At 34.3% G+C, this 19,144-nt stretch overlaps 1 protein-coding gene across 6 annotated transcripts in view; it reads right to left on the bottom strand.

Moving 5' to 3' along the window:
* Positions 1 to 421: 421 nt before the first annotated feature.
* The window catches only part of LOC143257114 (leucine-rich repeat protein soc-2 homolog), a 59,244-nt gene continuing 40,521 nt past the window's right edge, over positions 422 to 19,144 (bottom strand). For all 6 annotated transcript variants that reach the window (XM_076515356.1, XM_076515359.1, XM_076515358.1 and 3 more), the window contains 6 exons: positions 18,885 to 18,989; positions 18,108 to 18,222; positions 15,085 to 15,297; positions 5,394 to 5,531; positions 3,838 to 4,007; positions 422 to 2,696 (listed from right to left, as the gene is read on the bottom strand). In XM_076515356.1, the coding sequence (XP_076371471.1) occupies positions 2,661 to 2,696; positions 3,838 to 4,007; positions 5,394 to 5,531; positions 15,085 to 15,297; positions 18,108 to 18,222; positions 18,885 to 18,989 (777 nt within the window). In that variant the 3' untranslated portion in view covers positions 422 to 2,660. The remainder of the gene's footprint in view (positions 2,697 to 3,837; positions 4,008 to 5,393; positions 5,532 to 15,084; positions 15,298 to 18,107; positions 18,223 to 18,884; positions 18,990 to 19,144) is intronic.

Raw genomic sequence — 19,144 nt, 5'->3', positions numbered from 1 at the left:
TCAAACATGCTGGTACATCTAGAACAAACATGTTGGCTGTATTGGATTAACTCTATTACCTACCTGTCTGGCTACAAGATTCAGTAGTAACTAAAGAAATAGAAAAATCCAAAACCAGTAAATCAGTTTGTAAGATGAAGATACTCTCACATCCTACCAATCAGTTTGTAAGATGAAGATACTCTCACATCCTACCAATCAGTTTGTTGGATGAAGATACTCATACATCCCATCTATAACCAATTAAAGATACGGTGAAGAACAACAACTTCATGATACATGTGCATGCTCTACATCATCAATATGAGTGCGTGTTCCACGGCATTGTCAGAAACAAATATCTGCACTCCCTAAAAAGTGTTCGTGTAAGAAGTTCTGCATACAAACCAGAATTGGCAACATTATCTACAGACAAGAATCTGGCTGGCTAACTTTATTTGCAGTAGAGCAGTACCACCATTTCTCATCTTACATTAAACTTTTACCACAATAACAAGGTTAGGTGACTACTTAACCATACGTTACATCTGATTGCAGTGTCTAAGAAAATGGTTTACGTCTAGTGTTGACACTGGGTTATTTTACTGGTGGACAAATGCATAAACCTAACCCAAACAAACCTGACATTTCTGATGTTCAGGATAACATTTAACAGTTTCAAATACTTGCTGAGCATTGTAATTTATATATATTTTGTGAATTAAGAATAAACAGTTGGCTTTGTTAGACATTGCATCCTAATGGTCCACATTATATATAAATGCAAAGCAATAAAATTGTAAGTTTACTGCTGGACAAGAAGTTGAGAAAACTGTCTTTGGTACACAGAAATGATCCTTTACAAGTACAGAAACAATTCTAATGCAGACAGTGTAGATGTGGTAAGAAGTTGTCCTAATGGCTGGTGCAAAATTTTAAACTGACCAAACCACTACAACAATTCTTTTAAACTCAGGATCATCTCCCTTTAAGGAACATTCAAACTGTCAGTAGATTTAACTACTGAAGTGTTCACTTACCATTTCTTGATCAAACTCTCTAAATACTATGTTCTCACAAAAATGTTTCCATTAACTAGCCTACTCATTTATTCAATTCACTTTTTTTTTTTATATGTGGTGATACTTTTTAGAATTGAAAACATAAGACCTAATATTTTATTAAAAGTAACAAATCAATATCTCATTACTTCATTTTGTACTGATCAAAATCTAAAATGAAATACTTCAATAGAAAAAACTTTAGGTAATAAGTTATTCATCTATTTCAGGTTCAAAGTTCTTAGAAGTAAAGCACGTCTTAAACTACAAGATATAAACAGTTTATACTTTAACAATTTAAATTATCTCAAGTTAAACCAACAAGTTTTAAAATCCAGCATTCATCACACTTATATTTCATAACACCTTTAGAATTGCAATCATATAACACACAATGAACAAACTCATAAAATGCAATCCCAGATTTTACAAGTCAACATTAGGTATCAGCAAGATACCTCAGGTGTTTCACCTTACAAAACTGTGGAATACAATTAAAATATGAGACAATATTTCTTGTATGAGATTTGAAGCTGACAAACAGGACATCTCCTTCCTACTCCTACTCGATAACTGTAACAGGACTAAAATTTCACAAGTTTATTTTCCCATTTTGGTAGAAATTGTAATATTACTAACAACAATAAAAACACATCAGTGAACTTTCTTAGCAAAACAGAACTATAAATACATCTTTAGAATAACATTTACCAAACATCACTATTATAGCTTTTACTGCACACCACTATTATTTTTAACACATCTTTGGAATAACTTTTACTGCACACCACTATTATTTTTAATACATCTTTGGAATAACTTTTACTGCACACCACTATTATTTTTAATATATCTTTAGAATAGCTTTTACTGCAAATCACTATATTAGTTTTAAGGATTTAATTTTGTTTTCTACTAATACTATTCCAATTTGTATGTTGCTTTTTAAGATAAATTATTAACACATACATAATACAGAGTATTTAGTGAGCCCATGTATCTTATCAGTTAGATGTAGTTAGTATATAGATGACTCAAGCAATCACATTCTTGTCTGTATTTAGTTTTGATGTTATTTATATAAGTGGTAACTTTGGTTTTTAGACTTAAAATGTCAGATATATTTTCTGTTTGATCACTAGGCAAGTAGAAAGTCAGTAGAACAGCTAAATAAAGGTGTAAACTGAACAATGACAAAATAAGTCACGAATACAGCTTAAACAGTCATGGTTCACACAAGGTAACATGCATACACATCTGTTACGTACATAGTAAATAAGCTGTCCACTGGTCAGCTGTGTGGCCAGTTGTCTTCATCTTCACAAAGCTCTACACAAATTACAAGTCTCGTGCATGCACAGTTGTCCACCAGGAGGGGTAGGCAGTTGAAAACGAAGTACCAAATTGTGATTGGACAACTACTAGTTATTCAAATGCACACGCCAACATCTGCCGATCATCCACTTGGGTCATGTTAAATTCTGACCGGGACAGCATGCAGCATGGTCTCCACCCCAGAGGGGATCACCCAACAACTCCACATCAATAGACACAAGCACATACTAAGTACGTGCATTTCCAGTAAAGAGAACCAATAATAACTTTACCCTAATTACTGTTTCATATGGTTCTGTAGGGTCCTTTCATCTTCAGGTACTACACAGCACAGAGAAAGAAACATCCATTAACACTACAGAGCTTACTGAAAACAAATACTCCACATACTCATACTATATGTTGGTCATAATCTAGATATGAGAAAGTTAACTTATAAATGGGATATAGCCATGTGAACAAAATATAAATCAGAGGACTGTTCTACTCACTTTTATCTAAAACAACAATACAAGTATTCTTAGGACATGCAGTGAAGCTTAGCCACAGTAGTTGTACCACAGTTATACAAAAAAATTGCCCAGTGAGCAAGTATAGCTATATTAAACTTTATAGCCCATGGTGTTGTAGTATCACAGTTATATAAAGCACCAGTAAGCAAGTATAACTAGATTCAATTTGATAGTACCTGGTATAATAGTACCACAGTAATGTAAAGCAAGGGCCCAGTAAGCAAGTATAGCCAGATTAAGCTTTACAGTATGTGGTATAATAGTATAACATTAATGTAGAGCAAGGATCCAGTAAGCAAGTATAGCCAAACTAAGCTTAACCACATGTGGTATAGTAGTACTTCACTAATGTAAAGCAAAAGTGAGCCCAGTAAGAAAGTACAACCAAATTAAGCTTGATAGCATACAATATAATAGTACCACAGTAATGTAAAGCAAAGGCCCAGTAGGCAAATAATATCACAGTTTTTGTTTTAAACTGTTAATTTATACTGATTATTGGCAACAGAACCTCAAAAACAAATGTACACTTTTCTAGGATAAACAAAAAATTTAAATTATTTTGATAAAATTATTTATTAACATAATACACAAACTCTCTCCTCATACAATATTACTTATTTCTGTACTGATTTATAAAGCACTGTATAAAATGGCACTTTGAATATCTAACCTTCTAACTATAGCAGCGACATTTTGCAGTCAGGTCTAATTCTGTTACAGCAAATATACCCAAAAATAATTCAAGTGAATTTTGTGTTACTTACAATAGTTACTTAAGACTGAATGATCTGTGAAAAAGTCCATATTTCTTACAAAATTAGGTTCTGGATATTATTTACTTCATTTTTATTTTTCTTGTTTTGTACAGAAAATGTTTTTTTACCAACATGATCATCAGTGCAGACCATACCATAACTGTATATTTTGAGTTTTAAAAGACCACCAACCTGTATGATTAAAGATGACCCACCACTGGCTATTTCAGGTGGGATCTGTGACAATGGGCAGCCTTCCACATTCATGATTTGGAGGTTGTTACAAAGAGCCAGCTCAAATGGAAGACTATGTAGGTTTGGATTGTCATTCAAGTACAAGGATTCTAGATTTTCCAAAGAACCTAAAAACCAGGCATTTTCTAGGGTTACAAGCATGTTACAGATTGAGAAAAGAAAAAAAAAATCACATCCACACACTCAAACAATAATACTACAAACATATTAAAATGGGTTTTTTGTTGTTGTCTTTCAAAATTTGTAGTCCTTACTGGATGTATTTACATATTTGATAAAACTTAAGAAAAAAAATAGCAATGCTTCTGGCACTTTGTATTTGTACGAATTATGTGTATGTGGAAACTGTAGAACTTAATAATAGAAACTAGGGAACAATCTTAATAATTACTTTTAACTTCAAGTAGAATAAATATTAGTGTATTTATTAGTATCAACAATTTTACTGCATAAAGTTACTGTTAACCATGTGTCACAATAATCTGAACAGAAAAAAACAGACATTTCAGGATTTGTACAAACACCTTTGTAAGATCACTGCTAACCATATGTCACACTAATCTGAATAGAAAAAAACCAAACATTTCAGGATTTGTATGTTCACTGTTAGCCACGTGTCACACAAAGCCAAATAAAAAACAAAACATTTCAGGATTTATATGAATAATGTAATGTCACTGCTAACCATGTGTCACACCAAGCCAAATAAAAACATTTTATATGGGCGAGCAAGCACTGTACAAAGAAAATAAGAAATACTTCAAACATAAATTGAGTTAAAACTAATAAAAATTCAAAACCTTGCTACCTGAGTAGACTTGTAGTAGTTATTTCAGCTAATTGTTTTTACTCACAGATAAGTAGTTACCGATATACTCTAGTCAATTTTTAACATTATAGCACAACATTGGAGGACAGCAAGGGACCTTTTGGTTCATCTAGATTGTCCTATTCACTAAAGTATGGAAGGAAGAATGGTTGATTAATGAAAGTTAAACATACCATTATTAACACAGTAGGAAGGAAGGAAGAATTGGTTGGTTTAAGGAAGTCAAAAGCAAGTTATTACGTACGGCGTGGGAAGGAAAGAGGAATGGTTCATTTAGGGAAGTTAAAAGCAAGCCATTATGTAAGTAGTAAAAAGGAAGGAAAGAGGAATGGTTGGTTTAAGGAAGTTAAAAGGAGGCTACTTGAAGCCACAGTCAAATGGAAGAATCACATTAACAGTTTAGTTTACACCACAAACACAGCTCTTTATGGTTATTAGGCTTATGTATAACATAAATATCATGTTACAAGACAACATTATTGTAGTAGGAACACTTTTAGATAACAAAATTATTATTATTTACCTCAAATAAAGGGTTTATGTTGATGAATACATAATGGCCAATTGATCTAAAATCAAGATATTAACAAGTATCAACTGAAATTCCATATTCAGAAAACTACCCCCCCCTCTAAACTTTGTACTCTTGAGAAAAACATCTTACTTATTTCTTCTGGAATAAATGCAATGTTATTTTCAGCCACACTGAGATAGGTGAGACTTGTGAGATGACCAATGGCTCGAGGCAGACTGGTCAGCTGATTACTCTGTAAGACTAGTTTTTGGAGTTCTCGTAAAAACCCTAAAATGTCAAAACAGAATATTTGTTAGGTACTTCAAACTGTCACTTTTCAATAATAATACAATTAAAATTAAAATACAATCACACAAAAAAATTTAAAATATAGTGATATCTACATTTGAGAGGTTAACAACATAGATTTACTTGGTGATGCTAGCCAATCACAAAGTGTATCTACCTCTCTGCAGAACATAAAGCCAGAACTACACACTATTAAATTATGATGAAGCCAATGTACCTCTTTCATAAAAATTATGGATGAATGAGGGTGGGGCTACTGGAACATCACTTTTTGGAAGACCCCATTTCCCTCCTGTAGAGAATGCTTTCTGCTTAAAAAAGAAAAAAAGGTACTGGAAATAAGAAACTTCTGTGCCATTTTAAACTATTACACAGATGGAAAGAATGGAAGACTGATCAAAAGGCCACTGTATTTCAGACAGTTGGCTGAACATAGATGTGTTGGGCAATACATCAAACTGTATAGTATTGGAGAAATATGTACCAGAATAAACAGTTGTATGGGTAAAAACACGCTAGACCTGCAAACCCAAGAAAAACATAAGATCCATTCAGTTGGCATAACCTCCTGGAAAAGCAGTGGGGTGACTGATAATGTACTTCCCTGTAAAAGTTCAGTCCCATGTCCAATTGAGAAGTGTCTATTCGGTCTCTTATCAGTGATATTACACAAACTAAAAATGAAATCTTCATACTGATTTCCTCATTAGCTTGGAATTTAGAAAGCAAAAGTTCTACACTAGAAAAAAAAAAAGAATGGGAGTGGAGAAGAAATATACATGGAGAGACACTGGAAAGGTATGTGAATTGAACAGAAATTTTCTATCATCTGCTAAAGATCCTTACTGATAAACTGTACCTCAAGTTACATGAATAGGAACAGATGGCCAGATGTTAGGACACAATCACATCTTGTGCTGTGTGGCTTTTTTACCAATATACAGAATGGAAAGTAAAATATATATCCTGTGACTTTCCATTTCCACAGCAGGATTAAGCAGGGAGCAGATGATCTTAACAGTTTGTTAAGATACAGATTTAGGAACAGAGAGATATTCCACTGGTCACATGGCAAGTTCCATGGTCTCCAATATATATTCAAAGATATAATAACAGTGATGAAGGAGCTGTGAAAAAAAAAAAAACAACTCATCTTATTATATCCTCTCAAACTAATGGTGAGAGAAAAAAACCTATTTTCAGTTGAAGCCTATATATGGTGTATGTTATGGGGAAAAAAATGTGTTGGTTTAGTTTACATCTCCACCCTTAATATCTCATCTAGAGGATTATGAGGGCTTGAGGCAAGAGAAGGAATAAACAAGCTAGAGGAGCTGTTTAACCAAACAAGCAATAGTACAAAAAAGGTTAGTTGGGAGAAGAAAAAGGATCCCATGATAAGAAGAGATGAGGTCTCGTAACATGTAATAGAACAGTAGGAATAATTTAAATTCAGACTGCCTGTTCTAACAGGACAAAGAAAACAATCATGGTCAGTAAGATCGTACAAAGAAAGACACTGGAGATTATGCTCTTGGGTGCCTCTTATGTAGGAAGAAAAAAAGCAGTCTAGAAATAAAATTATGTTATCTCTTTAATATCTTGGAGGAAAAAATTACAGAGTGATCCATCCTATAAGTTAGAAGAAAAAAGTATTTCTTTAGAGAAAGATGGTACAGGGAACAGATGATGAAAGGTTCAAACAGAAAATTTCTGATAGCCTGAACAACTAAACAGAGGTTCAAACCTGGAAGTTTAAATAGTCAAGAAGGACAACTAATGATAAAAGCTTGGAAAAAAGAGCTAAAGAAAGGAAAGGAGAATGGTCTGGGAGAAGGTGTGAGATCACTGATAAAGCTGCTCTGCAACAAGCAATTGTAGATACTAATAAACCACTCTTAAAAAGTCAGGTAAAAAATAAAATGAGATGAGGAAAAGTTGGATAATCTGGTAAAAGGGAATTGTGAATGGACAAATGGTGGAAAGTCATCCACTTGCATTCATAAAATACAGGGATTGTGAGAAAAAGAGCCAGTCTGGAAATGAAGACATGACACACTATGGACATCCAAGGCTGATACGAAAAGGGACCTACAAGATGGAAGTTTTTTTAGATGACAAGAGGTGTAGGAGTGGAAACACTGACTGAGCAAGTCAAAGAGAAGCAATGAGAAGTACACAGCAAAAATTATCTCAATTAAAATGTAGCACCATAGAAAGAAGTTAAGAGGAAAATACACATAGAGATAAAAGATTGGAACAATCCTAGCTCAGAGCATGTACAACTATAGTTGGTAATCTGGGACAGGTGACCAGAAAAGTGCAAGTTTGGTGAGGAAAGTCATATATGCATCAATAAGGGTCTCCAAAAGTGGGAACAAATCTCTAAAACACCAGAGGATAACAACATTATTTGAAAATTTTGGTCCAAACGAGACTACTAATCTACCAACAAGTTTGAAGCTTCTGTGACATGACAGGCCATCAATAGAATAAGGTGGTCACGGACCTAAAAGTTCAGAGCCAGAAAGCTGAGGTCTTTACAACAAGTGCCTCTTTGTTATTTGATGTAACAAAGAACAAAAGAGTTGTTTGAATGGATCATAACAAGATGACCAAAATTAGGATGCTGATACAGATAGACCATTTTTCTGAAGACCACATTCTAGAATGGGTTTAGACATTTAGAACTGTTTCTTACCCATATAGATGATTCTGTAAAGAGATGTACCTCTAGTCAAGTGTAAGAAGGATGCCTTGGACTGCTTGGAACTGACAGACACACCACTACAGTAAGAGGTGAAGAGATGAACAGAGACAGATATAAGAGAAAAAAAAAGTGGATCTCTGGACATCTTTCACTGATCAGCCAAAGTCCACTGAAGAGAACATGTAGAGGCATGTCAGAGAAAAACACAAAACCTGACAGAACAAATAAATCAAGTTAACTGGAACATTGCAGAAGACAATACCAAAGTAAAGGTGTAGGTTACGACACAGTCTCAAAAAGAAGATGAAACACTTGCACATAGAGAAGCTGAGAAAAACAAAACAGAGAAAAGTTCACTGAGGGTAAGTTATGGAGAGAGAGAAGAAAAGAGGGTTGGAGGCAGTAATCCAAGAGATGGAAATTTTAACAGAAGTACAAAAATTTTCACAATACACTTCAGGATAAGATTTTCAAGATCTAGAATAAAGAGTTAGCTGTATGAAGTTGAGACAAATGGCATTGGCATAAATATAAATATCAGGAGAGAGATTATGATGATAATAAGAAAGCTCATGCAGTAAGGTAACCTGAGATTCAGTAAAAACAACTAGAGAAAGAATATCAACCACATGTGTAATCAAATCAGTAGAGAACAAAGGTTGGAATAACAGTTCCTTGTCAGGAAAGAAACAAACAGGAAAAAAGAAAAGCAAGTGGTAGAATCAGTTGGTTAAACTCAGTGAATGACAAAGCATGTTCAGCTGATGCACCAGAAACAAAAGGTAGAGAGTCCTGAGTCCAGAACAAAAACAGGATAGAATCAACCTTCTACTGCATAATAGTATTATTCTTAAAATAATTTGAAATTAATGCAAATATTTGCACAAATCTAAAAATATTAATATTTTAAACCACAGTTACTGAAAACGAAAGCCATAAAGGTTCACTTGAGTAAGCCAAACTTTCATCATCATTGTTACATAATCTGATATTAATACACACATATCTATAGCAGTGAAGTTAGATATTTTGGTTAATAGTATTTGGGCCTAACATTCTTGTTCCATTCTACCATTTTATCAAACACTAATGTTTAAACTCTCTCAACATGGGCTCAATCAACTCGACCGACAATATGATCTTTCTGTGCTCATATAGTCTCGAAAGATTTTATAATACTAACTTTTTCACATACAAAAAATCATATTTTTACTCAAGTATTTTTTAATAAACTAAAAAAGATTTGTTACTGAATATATCAAGCATTTGTTTTGAATAAACTGTGTGCAAAGTGATTTTCATGTTAAGATTAAAAATACTTTTCTTGATCTCAACATTCTCAAACTTCATTTATGTTATCTCTAAAACATTCTATAAACATTTCAAATGTTTGTTTTCAGTAAAATTTCATATTTTATCTTTTATTTTCACTACCCTAGCTCTACACAAAATTGGTCAATTTGACTGACCTTGTAAACCCCCTTGTAAATAGCAACAACAAAAAAATCTGGGAACATGGCTTTTCACTGCTTTTAGTCTTTTCCATGCTCTTCTAATTCCTCCCAACCTTAGTATAATCTCCAGAGTCTGGAGATAATGATGCAGAACACTTACCAAGCTGATTATTAGGTAACCTGTATACTTAATTTTGTTAACAAAGGCTTTTCCCAAAACAATACTACTTCAAAAATGTCTTGCAATAACAGTTATAAGAAGCACTGTTCTTAACAATACTATGTTGCAGAAGGACACCTATTTCAAATTCTTCATGAGAAACTTACTTCCAGCAATTCTCACAAAACTATACCAGGGCTATCCATCCTTAATTTTGAATCAATATACTAAATTAAAATAGCTTGTCAACAGCACCCAACACGAACTTTTGGGCTACTCTAAATGAACAGTGAAATTTGACAATCACTCTTATGACATACCCAAGACCCTTGGATTCATAGTACCTGTTACTCTCCAACATGATTCTCTTGAAAAAATATCCAGTTAGGAACTAATGTTATACATAAAAATTAATGAAATCAATCTAGTATTAAAAGTAACACCTAAATATAATGAATTGCTACACAGGCAACATCAACTTATCATACTTAAAAGGCACCTTCATATCCAATATGTCAACGATACATTTTCAGACATAACTTACCACTCATATTCATAATCTCAAACTGTCTTTTAGAAACAAACTTCTAAGAATTAATTAAAAACAGTCTGACATCCTTTCTAATATCACTCACATCAAATTACATATACAACCATACTGTAACACTTTCTAGTATCACTAGAACCAAATTACATATACAACACATTGTAACACTTCCTAATATCACTTGCATCAAATTATATGTACAACCACACTGTAACACTTCCTAATATCACTTGCATCAAATTATATGTACAACCACACTGTAACACTTCCTAATATCATTGACATCAAATTAAACATTCAACCATAATCTAACAATCTCCTTCCCACATGACTCACATCACCATACAACTATAATCTAACAGTTTTCTTCCCACTACTCACATCAAACTACACATACAACCATAATCTAACAGTTTTCTTCCCATGACTCACATCAAACTACAAATAGAACCATAACCTGACAGTCTCCTTCCCATACGACTCACATCAAACAATACAAGATCTACCCACAGAACCATCACACACTATTAAGTATACTACGCACAGTACAACACAGAACCATCACACACTATTAAGTATTAAGTAGAACCATCACACACAGTGCAACAGTACAACACAGAACCATCACACACAGAACCATCACACACTATTAAGTATACTACGCACAGTACAACACAGAACCATCACACACTATTAAGTATACTACGCACAGTACAACACAGAACCATCACACACTATTAAGTATACTACGCACAGTGCAACCTGGAACCATCACACACTATTAAGTATACTACAGTACAACACAGAACCATCACACACTATTAAGGTACAAACTGGAACCATCACACACTATTAAGTATACTACGCACAGTACAACCTGGAACCATCACACACTATTAAGTATACTACGCACAGTACAACCTGGAACCATCACACACTATTAAGTATACTACGCACAGTACAACACAGAACCATCACACACTATTAAGTATACTCGCGCACAGTACAACCTGGAACCATCACACACTATTAAGGTATACTACGCGCAGTACAACACAGAACCATCACACACTATTAAGTATACTACGCGACAGTACAACGAACCATCACAGTACAACACAGTACAAACCATCACACACTATTAAGTATACAGCGCATTACAACCTGGAACCATCACGCACTATTAAGTATACTACGACAGTACAACACTGTGAACCATCATCACACTATTAAGTATACTACGCACAGTACAACACAGAACCATCACACACTATTAAGGGTATACTCGCGCAGTACAACCTGGAACCATCACACACTATTAAGTATACTACGCACAGTACAACACAGTACAACACAGAACCATCACACACTATTAAGTATACTACGCGCGAACCATCACACAGTACAACACAGAACCATCACACACTATTAAGTATACTACGCGCACAGTACAACCTGGAACCATCACACACTATTAAGTATACTACGCACAGTACAACACTGGAACCATCACACACTATTAAGTATACGACAGTACAACACAGAACCATCGCACAGTACAACCTGGAACCATCACACACTATTAAGTATACTACGCATCACACAGTACAACACAGAACCATCACACACTATTAAGTATACTACGCACAGTACAACACAGAACCATCACACACTATTAAGTATACTACGCGCGCAGTACAACACAGAACCATCACACACTATTAAGTATACTAAGCACAGTAGTACACACACAGAACCATCACACACTATTAAAGTATACTACGCACAGTACAACCTGGAACCATCACACACTATTAAGTATACTACGCGACAGTACAACACAGAACCATCACACACTACAATACTACGCACAGAACAATCACAGAACCATCACACACTAGTAGGTATACTACGCACAGTACAACCTGGAACCATCACACACTATTAAGTATACTACGCGCACAGTACAACCTGGAACCATCACACACTATTAAGTATACTACGCACAGTACAACACAGAACCATCACACACTATTAAGTATACTACGCGACAGTGCAACACAGTACAACCTGGAACCATCACACACTATTAAGTATACTACGCACAGTACAACACTGGAACCATCACACACTATTAAGTATACTACGCACAGTACAACCTGGAACCATCACACACTATTAAGTATACTACGCACAGTACAACCTGGAACCATCACACACTATTAAGGTATACTACGCACAGTACAACACAGAACCATCACACACTATTAAGTATACTACGCACAGTACAACACAGAACCATCACACACTATTAAGTATACTACGCACAGTACAACACTGGAACCATCACACACTATTAAGTATACTAACGCACAGTACAACACAGAACCATCACACACTATTAAGTATACTAAGCACAGTACAACACTGGAACCATCACACACTATTAAGTATACTACAGCACAGAACCATCACACACAACACTGGAACCATCACACACTATTAAGTATACTACGCACAGTACAACACAGAACCATCACACACTATTAAGTATACTACGCACAGTACAACACAGAACCATCACACACTATTAAGTATACTACGCACAGTACAACACAGAACCATCACACACTATTAAGTATACTACGCACAGTACAACACAGAACCATCACACACTATTAAGTATACTACGCGCACAGTACAACCTGGAACCATCACACACTATTAAGGTATACTACAGCATCACACACAGTACAACCTGGAACCATCACACACTATTAAGTATACTACGCACAGTACAACACAGAACCATCACACACTATTAAGTATACTACGCGACAGTGCAACACAGTCACAACCTGGAACCATCACACACTATTACTATTAAGTATACTACGCACAGTACAACCTGGAACCATCACACACTATTAAGTATACTACGCACAGTACAACCTGGAACCATCACACACTATTAAGTATACTACGCACAGTACAACCTGGAACCATCACACACTATTAAGTATACTACGTAGTACAACACAGCTATTAAGTATACTACGCACAGTACAACTGGAACCATCACACACTATTAAGTATACTACACACACAGTGCAACAACAGAACCATCACACACTATTAAGTATACTACGCACAGTACAACACAGAACCATCACACACTATTAAGTATACTACGCACAGTACAACACAGAACCATCACACACTATTAAGTATACTACGCACAGTACAACACAGAACCATCACACACTATTAAGTATACTACGCACAGTACAACACAGAACCATACTATTAAGTATACTACGCGCACAGTACAACACAGAACCATCACACACTATTAAGTATACTACTACAGTACAACACAGAACCATCACACACTATTAAGTATACACAGTACAACACAGAACCATCACACACTATTAAGTATACTACGCACAGTACAACACAGAACCATCACACACTATTAAGTATACTACGCACAGTACAACACAGAACCATCACACACTATTAAGTATACTACGCACAGTACAACACAGAACCATCACACACAGTATACTAACACAGTACAACACAGAACCATCACACACTATTAAGTATACTAAGCACAGTACAACACTGGAACCATCACACACTATTAAGTATACTACGCACAGTACAACACTGGAACCATCACACACTATTAGGTATACTACGCACAGTACAACCTGGAACCATCACACACTATTAAGTATACTACGCACAGTACAACACTGGAACCATCACACACTATTAAGTATACTACGCACATACTCACACACTATTAAGCACGGTACAACTATTAAGTATACAGAACCATCACACACTATTAAGTATACTACGCGACAGTACAACCACAGAACCATCACACACTATTAAGTATACTACGCACAGTACAACACTGGAACCATCACACACTATTAAGTATACTACGCACAGTACAACACAGAACCATCACACACTATTAAGTATACTACGCACAGTACAACACTGGAACCATCACACACTATTAAGTATACTACAAGCGCAGTACAACACAGAACCATCACACACTATTAAGGTATACTACGCGCACGCACAGTACAACACAGAACCATCACACACTATTAAGTATACTAAGCACAGTACAACACTGGAACCATCACACACTATTAAGTATACTATCACACACGCACAGGTACAACACAGTACAACACAGAACCATCACACACTATTAAGTATACTAAGCACAGTACAACACAACCATCACACACTATTAAGAACCATCACACACTATTAAGTATACTCACGCACAGTACAACACAGAACCATCACACACTATTAAGTATACTACGCACAGTACAACCAGAACCATCACACACTATTAAGTATACTAAGCACGGAACCATCACACACTATTAAGTATACTACGCACAGTACAACACAGAACCATCACACACTATTAAGTATATACTACGAACCATCACACACTATTAAGTATACAGTACAACACAGAACCATCACACACTATTAAGTATACTACGCACAGTACAACACAGAACCATCACACACTATTAAGTATACTACGCACAGTACAACACAGAACCATCACACACTATTAAGTATACTACGCACAGTACAAAACAACAAACCTATTTCATTTGGCAGTACTTCTAGCTTGTTTTCTTCTAGGTCAAGCAGTCGTAGTTTCCTTAGGTTACCTAAAGTGACAGGGAGTCTCTTGAGGAGATTGTTACTGAGAACCAAGACCTCAAGTGACTGCAGGAACTGGATGTCATCAGGAACCTTGCATAGCTGGTTAGTGCCAAGGTGTAGCTCCACCATGCAAGTCCAGGTGCCAATGTCTGAAGAACAGGATCATGTTCAGTTCTGCTTTCTTCATAATTTATTCACTATATTGTAGTTTATCTAAATAATGAATCATCACTTTCTGTTTCACTTCCTACATAATACATTCAGTATATTCTAGTCTTATTGAATAATGAATCATCACTTTCTGTTTCACTTCCTACATAATATATTCAGAATATTCTAGCCTGTCCAAAGAATGGTCACTTTCAGTTTTGCTCTCACATACTTGATTCAGTATATTCTAGTCCAACTGAATAATAAACCATCACTTTCTGTTTCACTTTCTACATAATACATTCAGTATATATTCTAGCCTATCCATAGAATGAATTGTGACTTTCAGTTTTGCTCCCACATACTTGATTCAACATACTCTAGTCTTACTGAATAATGAATCATCACTTTCTGTTTCACTTCCTACAAAATACATTCAGTATATTCTAGTCTTATTGAATAATGAATCAGCACTTTGAATTTTGTGCTCCAAACAATTCAATACACTCTACTTTGTCTTGTTTTGTGTGTGTGTGTATGTATTTAAATGTTTACTAAAATAAACCAATTAAACAAGGTAACAATTCAATATAAAACACCAATGAATGTTTTTCCTGGCTTAAAACATAAAAATGAGTAAAACGTTTTAGAAAGACTGCTGGCCCTCTTCATTGCTTTAATGTAATTTATACAACTTATGACCTGACTAGGTTAATTTCCTCTGACCTGTTTCAATTATACAGACACACACATGTATAGAACTTTCTAAAATACACTTGCACTCATCTATTCCAGTGTCAAGTGTAAAGTTCTCTGATGAAAACCTACTAAATAAAATCCTTAATATCCTTTTTGTGGTAACCCAGGTATTAAACATATGAAATAAAACTACTAAGTCTATTGTATTTCAACATGCCTGTGAAGAATGTGACATAACTGTATCACCTTAAGATCTTAGGGCTAACAACAAACACAGCTAGGTCATTTAGACCTTTTTATCTTTTCAAATTGTCACTAAGACTGCACTACAGTTCTGAAGTGTGGATAATATATTTTTAATGTTTCTCAAAGATTCTAATATATCACCATGGGTGTACCAACAAGAGACTAGATTATTACAGCAAGTAACATTGTACAGACTAGATTATTACAGTAAGTAACTATTGTACATACTAGATTAATTCAGTAACACTATTCACAATGTACAGACTGCATTATTAATTTGGTAACATTACTCACACTGTAAAGACTAGATTAAGCAAGAAAAGCATCACCTAATTACATATATATATTTACCATTAGGAAACACTTCACTTTATTACTACATATACATATTTAAGATTAACATGTTTCCTTATTATATAAATACTTAACATCCAAAAAAAATGAAATAATATATATACATTTAACTTTAGAAAGCATGTTACTTTAATTTACATATATTTATAGCCCTTTAAATATGTAAACACACATACATTTTCCAATAGAAAGTAGTTCACTGGTTTATCAGTTAGTATTAGTTAATATGTTAGTTTATTATTAAATGACCACTCAGTAACTTTATAATTACACTTCTCACACATCTATGTTCCAAAAGTCATTTTTAACAAAACTGTCTCATGTTAAAGGCTTGCAGATAAACAAGTTAAGAGATGGTTCTCTGTACAAATAAACTGGCTCCAAGCCAAATGAATGAAGAATTGAAGAAAGTAGTAACAGGTAATGCTTTTTGCCACAAAAAACACAAATAGTCTTGAATTCACCATCAAGAACATGCACTAGTCCCATGATATTTGCAAACTGTACATAGATGGGAAAAGAAAATGACATTCCATGTATGAAAGTGAATGTGGTATGCAAAATTGTAAATGTAAAACATAAAGACAATAAATATGATGTCAGGAATGCTGACACCCTAACTGTCTGCAACATTATATATACTCTCATGACGTTGCAAAAATACATAGGTTAAAGAACTATCAATTGAAGTGAATAAAAACACTAACCTGGACACATTGCTTTTTAGAGCATTGAGGTTCTACTTTTTATTCATTTCTACCATATGCACTCTGTCATTCATAATAATGTATCTAATATGAATACTCTGTCTTTCATGATTAATCAGCAGACATTCCTAAATATGGAAAACATAATATCAGTCCACTGACACTCACATGGTTTCTGTACACTTCCAAGATCACATCATTGACATGGCAGGAAGGAGAGGTATCTCTAACAACACTCATGATTATGGTTCTAGTGACATCATAACATGGGCATTGTGGATTTCAACGTCAAAGCTCTGTCTGCTCTTTCATATCACATCCATGCTTTATGTTCATTACAAATGTGCATTCTATGCATTACAGAAATAACACTGATATTGTGCATCCTTTCCTCAGTTTTTCCCTTAATAAAACTGTGATAAGGTAAACAAAAGTGTTTTTGTAATTGGTGCATGTCATGCGTCTTCCAGTGTTTGAAAGTCAAAGTACAATTCATTTTTTATACCTTCTTAGCTGTGTATGTAATTTTTTGTCTACTCTTCCTCAGTCCAAATATATTTTTTTTTACAGACAAAGCAATGACTTCATGTTGTATTTATCTAATCATAAAAATTCACCATAACTTGAGCTTCCTTCAAATTATCAATAACTATTATACAATATTTAACTTGCTCTTCAAATAGTATAATATTTGTGTTATTATGATTGAATATTCAACTTTTACTGAAATATTTTGATAATTTTTAATATTTTTACACAACAAACTACATACTTCACACCTAACCACAAACAATGTTACTTACCAAGGGGTAAGGACGTGATCTTGTTGTCCTTCATGTTCAGTTTAGTTAAATTAACAGCACGAGAAAATATGCCAAAAGGTATCCTGTTTATTTGGTTGTGCTCCATGTTGATAGACTGTGAATGAATATTAAATACACTGGTAACTTTAGTCAGGTTAAGATAACAAAATATTTACACAAAGAATATCATTACGTAATTAATTTACACAGAAATTATGACTTTCTTACTTAAATCATGTTAGTTAAAAAAGTTCATCTTAAATGAGTGGAATAAAAAACCATTAGAGTCTAAATCTTACAAAGTTTCAATAAAAGATCAAAGACCAAAACTGCGAGTCTTGACATACAGACAAAACAATGTTATGCACTAAAAACAAAACTCTGACAGTCCTAACATGTATAGTGGACAAAACATAACTGTCATGGTCAGGAAATGTGAAGTGAACAAAATATACGGTTATTTACAGTTCCTACCTACACAGTAAATGGCACTAGTTACGTAAACAAAACTGTGATGGTCCTTGCATGTCAAGTGAATATTATTTACAGTTTTATATCTACAAAATGAAAAGTGCAGTTACTCACATAAATAAAACAAAATTGTGATGTCCTGACATGTAGACAAAACATAAGGCTATGTACAATTCTTACCCACTAAATAAACTGTACTATTTACATAAATAAAACAAAACTGTGATGATCCTAACATGTAAAGCAAACAAAACATAAGGTTATTTACACTTTAATATCTACACAATCAAGAGTACATTTACTTACATAAACAAAACAAAATTGTGATGGTCCACCAACAGGATAAGATGTAAATTCATTCCGGGAAATCGTGAGACTGGTGAGGTTAGACAGACTAGAGAGCAATCCTTCCTACCAAAACAGTAAAGAATGAATAAAAAAAACTTGATCCAAAACACAATATTAAACATAAAAGTCAGTAATTTCAAATAAATTATCTCAATATTAAGGTGGTATCTTTCACCAACAGTGTTGAAATGATTATTAAACAATATGTACAAAAATGT

The sequence above is a fragment of the Tachypleus tridentatus genome, chromosome 7 (assembly GCF_004210375.1).
Source record: "Tachypleus tridentatus isolate NWPU-2018 chromosome 7, ASM421037v1, whole genome shotgun sequence".
Taxonomy (NCBI): domain Eukaryota; kingdom Metazoa; phylum Arthropoda; class Merostomata; order Xiphosura; family Limulidae; genus Tachypleus; species Tachypleus tridentatus.
This window is presented reverse-complemented; position numbering and strand designations above follow the sequence as displayed.